This window comes from Bos taurus, chromosome 14 (assembly GCF_002263795.3).
Source record: "Bos taurus isolate L1 Dominette 01449 registration number 42190680 breed Hereford chromosome 14, ARS-UCD2.0, whole genome shotgun sequence".
Taxonomy (NCBI): Eukaryota; Metazoa; Chordata; class Mammalia; order Artiodactyla; family Bovidae; genus Bos; species Bos taurus.
The window spans coordinates 8,579,190-8,588,581 of record NC_037341.1 but is presented as its reverse complement, the minus strand read 5'-3'; the positions used below and the strand labels follow the sequence as shown (position 1 = coordinate 8,588,581).

Below are 9,392 nucleotides of genomic sequence, written 5' to 3'. Positions count from 1 at the left end.
TTAAAGCCTTCAATTGATTGCACAAGGCCCACCTACATGATGAAGGGTAATTTACTTTGCTGTTGCTGCTGCTAAGTCGCTTCAGCCGTGTCCGACTCTGTGCGACCCCATAGACGGCAGCCCACCAGGCTCCCCCGTCCCTGGGATTCTCCAGGCAAGAACACTGGAGTGGGTTGCCATTTCCTTCTCCAATGCATGAAAGTGAAAAGTGAAAGTGAAGTTGCTCAGTCGTGTCCGACTCTTAGCGACCCCACAGACTGCAGCCTACCAGGCTCCTCTGTCCATGGGATTTTCCAGGCAAGAGTACTGGAGTGGGGTGCCATTGCCTTCTCCGAATTTACTTTACCTAAAATTAATTGATTGTAAATGTTAATTACATCCAAAAAACACCTTCAGAGCAATATATCAACCAGTATTTGATCAAAACAAGTCAGTGATGATTGCTTTTATTTATTAGTATAATACTTTTCCACAAAAAAATACACTAAGTACAATCAATAGAAAAAGTGATACTTTGACCTTACCATTTTAAACACAGGCAATTTTCTCCATACAAATTTCTAGTTAAAGGATACCATACAAAGTAAGTCTGAATTGCAGGCCACGTTTGCTTTGGGAATATATATGAAGCAAGAGGAATGGAGAGGGAACATCTCCTATAATGCATGTGTAACCATACCATTTTTTACATATTTTAAAGCACTATGGTGTTTTGCCTTTATTTTGCCCCTAAAGGATTTTGTTGTTGTTGTATCTTTGCTTGAATTTCAATTTGAGTGAAAAGTAGTCATGAGTCCCAGGATGATTGAAAACTTGGTAAAGAAATTGGTTCAAAAGAAGAACTGTCTAAAAAATGGCTCTCTCCTGCCCATTTTCCATCAACCATTATCTACTGTCACCACCTTCAATTACAAGGTTTCCTTGGGGAGAACCAAGGATAAAAAAGAAAAAGCAAACTTTTTCTACGTTGTATTTTATGTACAGACCACATTTATTTACTTTCGAGTCAGTGTTGATTATGTAAATTCCCTTTCTTTGTTCAACTGCAGCAGTTCATCAAAGGATAGGTATAGACAGGCAGGCCCAGGAACCTGCCTTGTTATAAGCTCCTCATAGACTTCTCTAACAAAAACTAATGTTTGAGAACCATTGCCTTAAGGTATAAGGTATAATAGGAGACCATTCATCCAGGTGGTTTGTTCTCTGTCACATTTCCCAGTCCTTTCCCTTCCAACTGCTAGTGTTTGCAAAGGAAAGACAAATTAATGCTATTTTCATGAGCATACTATCATTGTGAGGGCAAAACAGATTTTTTGAAAAAACCAACATAACCAAATAAAAATCCTTTTTTTCCCTCAACTATCCAATTGTTCACTCTCTCCAATAAACAGTTGATTCCAAGCAGACCACAAATCAGACAATTTCTGGATATTCAGATTGAAGACATTCATCAGAGGCCCTCATGAATGGTTGTCAGATTTTGGCAAACCTGATCAGAGAAAGGAGAAAACAAATTCATCATTTATCCACATACACAAGAAATGCAGTATCTACTTGAATTACTGCATGAGTGAGTGTGTGTATGTGTAGGCACACACAGACACACACACACACACACACACAAACGCAGCTACCTTAAATAATCAGAACTAGGACAGGGGAGCCCCAGGTCTTTCCTTCCTACTCCCAGTTCTCAGTTCTCTCTCTTTCCTGGGACAGGCTACAGGGCTTTTTGTCCCTAAATCCAGCTTGGTACTTAGTTAACTACTATTTTATATTGTCCTTCTTTTCTCCCCATCCCTTCTAGGATAGAAATCCCTACAGAGTAACAAGTGAGTTTTCCCTGTATTTCTACTCCCTAAAGTTGATTGGAGGCTTCCCAGGTAGCTCAGTGGTCGAGTCCCTCTGCCAATTCAGGGGATGTAGGTTCTATCCCTGGGTAGGGAAGATCCCCTGGAGTAGGAAATGGCAACCCACTCCAGTAGTCTTGCCTGGAGAATCCCATGGACAGACAAGCCTGGAGAGCTGCAATCCATGGGGTCGCAAAGAACTTAGCAACTAAACAATAACAAAATTGATTCACTCATTCACCAACTATATAAACATCCATTCCTGCATGGGAAAGTAGGAAAAGAGATGTTACCCATTTTGCTACTATGACGTCATAAATGCAAAATGGACCCTTCTGATGCTAACTTGTTTTTGGTGACATGGGTACCTCTGATGACCTTCATTGGAAAGGAGGCCTTTGAGCCAATGGTGAGCAGTACAGACAGTCCCCAAACTCAAAGACTTTAAACAAGAAGGCAGTTGAGTAAGAACTGCATAATGTTATGAAGAGAGATGTGACTTGAGAAGTATAAAATGTTAAAAAAAAAACGGCATGCTATCTATCTAACTATGTGCAGTGCAGGACAGGTATGGAAGGGCTGCCCCAGGATGTTGGACCAAGTACAGCACTTGTCCTCACCTCCCTCAGATTCTTATCCTTGGTTCTTAGAGGAAACTTATGAGTCACTCTTGACTCTTGATGCTAATAATCATGTCTTTGGCTGATTGGTTTCTGGATATGTTTATATGTAAGGAAGAGAGTTGCAAAATCTTTAATGTACAGGCTCAGAGCTCTTGGCTCTAAAGGAAGTACTTTAAGAAATGATGCAGCAAATACATTCAATGAATATTTATGGAGTACAGTACCTACTCTTTTCAAGGCATCAGATACGGAAATGAAGTCAATAGTCCTTGTTTTCAGATCTTGACTGCAAGAGTGTGTGGATATGAGGTCGGAAGGGTGGGAAACAGGGTAAAAAAAAAAAAAAAAAAAAACAGAGAGGGAAGGAGAGAAAAACAAGTTCAAGTGTGTATACAAGTAATCAAAGAAGTGATCTTGTTCCATAAATGAAACTATGGATGAGAATGTTTAAAATGGAAGTATCATCCTGGTCTTGATATAATTTCTTTTAGGAGGAGCACAGAACAATGGGCGATGTCCTTAAAGCAACAGATGACAACCCCTGCAGCTCAGACACTGGCTGATCCATCCATCCTTCCCTGCCCACCCTCCTCATCTCTCCTGGTCTGGCCAAACATCGCCCCAGGTAGTCCCACAGCCTCTGTGCTAACTCTACACTTGCACTTATTGACTTAAAAACACAACTTCACCTTGCCCTTCACAAGTCCTTCTAACTAGACTCAAATCTTGAGGCCTTGGCATCGTAACCCTGGCACTCAGCAACGGTGTCTGACCCTTGGCAGAGGCTCCGTAAACGTCTGCTGAGCACCTAGCTCAGCGCAGAACACATTGTGAGTTCTAAATGAAGATAATGTTAGGTTAAGCAATGCCACTTTAGAAATCAAGGGATAAAGGTTTTTACAGACCATCTTTCCAAAACTTTCTTAGTTAATGTGCAAAGAAGTATCTGAAGAGGTGATTAAAAATAAAGAGCCCCTCCCCCACAAATTTGGATTCAGAAGTCTGGAATTGGAATCCATACAACTGGTTTCAAATAAACTACCCAGCTGATTCTAGAGCAGATGTCCCCAGTGCTGTGCTTTGAGAAACTCTGCCCTCATTACAGAGCTTTCTAATAAGATGACACTTGTTCTGATTAATTGTACATATTCATCTTGAAACCCAAAGAAAATGGATTTATACAATGTACACCATCTGACATTTCTGTGAGCTGGGTTACAAAACAACTCTGCCGTTGAGTCTTTTGTTCAGACATTATATGTTAGTCCAGTCCAGCCTGCACCAAAAGCTGAGCACCCATGCACATTGACAGTTAACCTCGTGTGAGGTGGGCCTGTGTGCAGCCCCATAGCTAGAAGGAGAAAATTGGGTATCTCAGGAAGGTTTTATTTTATTTTACTTCTTTTAAATTTTTGCCCATGCCATGTGGCATGTGAGATCTTAATTCCCCAACTGGACCGCCAGGTAAGTCCCTCTTAGGAAGATTTCAAACAAATGTCACTAATTTAATGAATTTGAGCCAATTCTGGGAGATAGTGGAGGACAGAGGAGCCCTGTGTGCTTCAGTCCATGGGATTGCAGAGAGTCAGACACAACTTAGTGACTGAACAGCAACAACATTAATTTTCAAGGGCTAAAGAATAAGGATTTCTCTGGTGACCTCAGGACCCAATTTTCTACCTATCAGGTTAGACAAAACTTAGCTCTACCAACGCCTGTCCCTAGAAACCTGGAATGCCAGGAAATGAAGGAAAACATTGCTCAGGGTGTCAGTAAATCAATATTGGCTGGAGTCCAAAACAAAATAAATCTTTGCTAAGCCCCACTGTGATTTCAGAGTTAAATACAAGGATTTCATAAATAGGGCAACAGAGTGTCAAGAGCGAAGGCCAGTAAACTAATTTGAATTACAGACCTCAGCCTCCAAGCTCTGGGACTTTGCCTCTGAGAGCCATATTGAAGTGAAGGTAATTAAGACAATCCGTCTTGCAAGGGGAGGGCGCTTTGGAGACTGTTTGAGATTCTGTGAGCGTCTCACCCAGACCCCAGTAACCTTTTGAAATATGCTGAACCATGCAGTCAGTGTACAGGGGGATCGTTAAGTGGGTGAGAGATGGTGGAGAAATCAGTTTGTAACTGAGATCATTTCATGGGCAGTTTGCCAGCTCTTTAGGAAACTTTAAGATAAAGCCCTTTTAATATGAGGTATTTGTGAAGTACAGAGCTATATAATCTATAAAATCCCTTCAAAGACTATTTAAAAAAATTCAAAACTCATATTATTTCCTAAGTTTTGTTGCCTTAAAAATTAATTCTATCTATTTTGGTATAAGTATTTAGGAGACAAGTTGGTAATAGAAATTATTCTTCAGGACAGAGTCAGGACTTTTCCTGCATGTAGTCATTGCCATCCATTGCTCAGCAGAAAGCTTTCTCAGATGTCAGATTATGGTTATCTTTGTACAAACAAGGATAACACAAGAAATACTTACCAAGTGCCCGTGGTGGCTTTGAAATAGTTGGCAAGGCTGAAAAAGGATGACTTGACAACATCTTGGAGGAGAAAGAGAAAATATTTTTATTATTATTTTTTCAATTTTGAGAAAATATTTTTAAATGCCTCAAACTGGAATAAAATACGGGAATCAGAGCAGTGATGTGGGAAATGGTTACTTACAAGCAATGATTATCACCAAGGAACACGAGAAGACACTGGCTATGATTCCTCCCAGAAACCACCTGAAACAGCAGGATTGCTCAGGCTTAACAAACTGATTATATATTTCCAACACATGAGATGTTCTTTTAGACTCGCTATAGACGAATGATTTTAGGATATACTATAGAACAACAGTAATTGAAACAGTGCAGCATTGGCAAAAGGATAGAAATATAGCTGAATGGACAAGAATAGAAAGCCCAGAAATAGATACAAGTTAAGTGATTTTTTTTTTAATGTTTAAAAATTGTATTTATCTATTTTTGGCTGTGTTGGGTCTTCATGGCCCTGTGGGTTTTTCTGTAGCTGTGACGAGTGGGGTCTGCTCTTCATCGTGGTTTGTGGGTTTCTCGGTGCTGTAGGTTTCTTGCTGTGGAGCGTGGGCTCTAGTGTGCAGGGGGGCTTCGGGAGTTGTGGCACATGGGCTCAAGAGTTGCGGTTCCTCGGCTCTAGAACACAGACTCGGTAGCTGTGGCTCAGGGGCTTAGTTGCTCCGAGGCACGGGGGACCTTCTTGGACCAGGGATGAAACTTGTGTTTCCTGCATTGGCAGGTGGCTCCTTTACCACCAAACCACCGGAAAAGCCCAAGTTAAGTGATTTTTAACACAAGTGCAAAAGCAATGCAATGGAGAAAGGAGACTCTTTTCAACAAATGCTGCCGAGTTGTTTGGACATGCAGAAGCATGAAACTCCACATAGACATCACACCTTAACATAAAACTCCACTCAAAATGAGTCATAGACCGAAATGTAAGCCACAAAAGTGTGAAACTTCTAGAAAAAAAACAAAGGAGAAAATTTGTATGCTTAAGCTTTCATAACCTTGACAAATGAGGGTGTTACACTTTCAGGTTTTTGTCAATCTAATGGATGATGGTATCACGGAGTGGATTTTTTTTCTTTTTAAAGAATAATATCTTCATAGTTTTGTGCTCAAAATATGAATATTGAAAGATATTACAAATAAGTACAAAGGCAAAAGGAAAATATCATGAAAAAAATCCCACCACCCTGAAGCATTATTAAAATCTGACAAATATCCTTTCAGACATCTCTTTATAGGCACTTTAAAAACTTCAAAAATTGAGCTTTCTACATATAAACTGCCAAAATCTCCAAACTCCAACACTGCTGACCTGCTACCAAAACATATATGGGGAAACTTCAGGCACTCAAATTAAGGCTAAAATAATTCATCAAAGATTTTTAATTGCTGCCTGCCTATGCAAGAGAAATAGTTTAGAGTTTGAATTCAGGCAAATTAACTGCCTGCTTAAAAAAAAAAATCAGTACAGGTGTACCTTGAAGATATTGCAGTTTCAAAGACCACTGAAATAAAGTGAATATCATAATAAAGCAAATCATGTGTATATTTTGGTTTCCCAGTGCATATAAAAATTATGTTTACACTATACTGTAAACTGTTAAGTATTCAATAACATTGTATCTTAAAAAAATGTATATACCTTAATCTTTTTTTATGGAGAGACACTGCCTTTTATTTATTTATTTTTTTTTAGATGAGTTTGTGTGTGTTTATTTATTTATTTATTTTACTTTATAATATTGTATTGGTTTTGCCATACATCAACATGAATCTGCTACGGGTGTACATGTGTTCCCAATCCTGAACCCCCTCTCCCTCTTCCCTCCCCATACCATCCCTCTGGGTCATCCCAGTGCACCAGTCCCAAGCTTCCTTATACCTTAATTTAAAAAGACTTTATTGCTGAAAAAAAAATGAGCTTTAACAAATGTACATTAAAGCATATAAAGGTTTTTTAGTGTTATTTTAAAAACAAAAACCCTGTAATCACTCAAATCAAGAAATAAAATATTTCTAACACCTCATAATTTTTCCTGTATTGATCCTTCCTACTTTACCCTCCCAAATTAACTACTATGCCTACATCTATAGGAACTGATTGGTTCTGCCTTTTCTGGAACTTTTTGTGTATACACTTGTGTCTGTCATCTTTCACTTACATCATATTTCTGAGGTTCATCCACGCTATTGCCCATAGGAAGAGTGCTTTTTTGAAAAAAAAACAAAATCACTTAACTAAACTTTTTACTTTAGAATAACTAGATACGCAGAGAAGTTGCAAAAAAATAATATAGGGGGTCCTCAAATATCCCTTATCCATCTTCCCCTGTCATTAGCATCTTGCAATACATGGTACCTTTGTCATAATTAAAAGGAACCAACACTGGTACCTCCCTAATAACTCAACTCCACACTTCATTTGAACTTTACGGCTTTTCCCTAATTGATCCATTTTCCAGCATCTTACATAGGATATCACATGAGATTTAGTCATATGTCTCCTTAGTTTGGGCTGTGACAATTTCTCAGACTCTCCACAGTTTTGATGACTTTGACAGTTTTGAGGCGTACTGGTCAGATAATGTGGAGTGTCCCTCAAGGTGGGTTTTTCCTGTGATTGGGATTCCCTGGTGGCTCAATGGGAAAGCATCCACCTGCAGTGCAGGAGACACAGGTTAGATATCTGGGTTGGGAAGATCCCCCGGAGAAGGGAATGGCAACTCACTCCAGAATTCTTGCCTGGAACATTACACGCATAGTGGAGCCTGGCAGGCTACAGTCCCTGGGGTCGAAAGAGTCAGACGTGACTTAGCTTCTAGACTACCACAACCTCCATGTTCAGACTGGGGTTTAGAAGACCCTAGAGGTGAAATGCCATTCTTACCATATCAAGGTAGTGTTTGTCAGGCTTCTCAACTGTCAAGTTTCCTTTTCCTCCTCTATCCAAACACTATTCTTTGGAATCGAGTTTCCAAAGGCAGTCAAGTTCTCCTCTTAAGGGGGAAGTTTCTACATAAATTAACCTAAGAGGAACATTCCATTAATAGTCCTGTGAAATAAAGAAAAGTCTCCATGATCAGCTAAGTTTGGGAAAAGCTAAGTTAAGCAAAGCTGAACAGGTTTCTTCACCATGTTATTTCACTGAGCCTTTATTATGCTAATGTACACCGTGATTTCCCCCAACTTGGGATATATAATACAGAATTCTGCAACATTATTTTTAACTACAGGACTGCCCCCCACCCCTTTTTGTTCATTTGGTCCCATTATGATCTAAAAATACTTTCCAAACCTCATAATTATCTGGGAAGCTGTTTTAAAGTGCGGATTCTCACTAGATCTAAATTGGTATCTCCAGGGATGGGATCCAGGACTTTGTATTTAAAAATATAACTCTCCCAAGTGATGTGAGGCACTTGACCATCAAAAGGAAGGACTTGAGGAGAAGCAGCACGCACTAACCGGAGCGCAAGGACCACAAGACCCCAGGGTGTATCATTCATTCCCGTTTCATTGGTTCAACAAGTATCGATGAGGCCCTAGCACAGTATCTCTGTTCTCAAGGGAACTTACAATCTTGTAGGGAGAGATAGAGCATTAACTTTTAAATCCGCGAACATAGACTAGGTCAGGTCATGATAAATGCTCTGGAGAAAAGCCAAGCGAGATGTGCGTGATAGAGAATGGTATTCTGTCTATCTACGGTTGTCAGGGAAGGGCTCTCTGCCGATGTGACATTTAAACAGATAACCAGAAAGAAGTAAGGGCACAAGTTATTGTTTCTCCAGGGAAAAAAGACTGTAGTAGGCAGAATATATAGCAAGTGCAAAGGCCTTGAGGCCCAAGTGGGCTTAGCACAGAAGGGACTTGATGACTGCCCTGGAGACTTGGGTAAGAAAAGAATAGGAAGGACACGCTGGACAGAGGGTAGAACAGAAACATGCCTATAATCAGCCAAGAGCATTATGTCCTCTGAGATGCTGAGAAGACATTTTATGTGAGGTTATGAAAATATAATGGGAAAGATGGAGTCCCAGTGGGAACTCCAAGTGCCCTAGTGGGGATGTCATATGCCCTTGAACTCCATGTAGGGTGACTTAGATTATATCTGTAACAAGGGGTCACTGAGGATTTAAGCAAAGGATAATGCATGGTACAAATCCAATTTCTAGCAAGATCCACTGCCTTTGGTGTGTTTTGTGAGATAATGGGAAGAGGGAGGTAGTAGATAAAAAGCCAATGGACAGAAAAATGGACAAATCTTAACCGCAGAGCTACCTAAAATGCTTTGTGGAATAAGGCAAGGAAATCATCAATCAATTACAGCTTCATTAATTATGAAACACCACTGCATGAACATAAAAAGCTAAAT

General features: G+C 39.9%; 1 protein-coding gene across 8 annotated transcripts in view; it reads right to left on the bottom strand.

Annotated features, from left to right (window-relative positions):
- Nucleotides 1-434: 434 nt before the first annotated feature.
- TMEM71 (transmembrane protein 71) overlaps nucleotides 435-9,392 on the bottom strand; it is a 29,727-nt gene continuing 20,769 nt past the window's right edge. For 2 of the 8 annotated variants that reach the window (XM_010811938.4, XM_010811940.3), the window contains exons 8-11: nucleotides 5,151-5,212; nucleotides 4,966-5,026; nucleotides 2,702-2,759; nucleotides 435-1,489 (exon numbers count right to left, since the gene is read on the bottom strand). In XM_010811938.4, the coding sequence (XP_010810240.1) occupies nucleotides 1,451-1,489; nucleotides 2,702-2,759; nucleotides 4,966-5,026; nucleotides 5,151-5,212 (220 nt within the window). In that variant the 3' untranslated portion in view covers nucleotides 435-1,450. Of the gene's footprint in view, nucleotides 1,490-2,697; nucleotides 2,760-4,965; nucleotides 5,027-5,150; nucleotides 5,213-7,904; nucleotides 8,044-9,392 lie in introns of those variants that run through there. The other 6 variants (XM_005215338.5, XM_005215340.5, XM_025002012.2 and 3 more) reach the window with 6 other exon arrangements.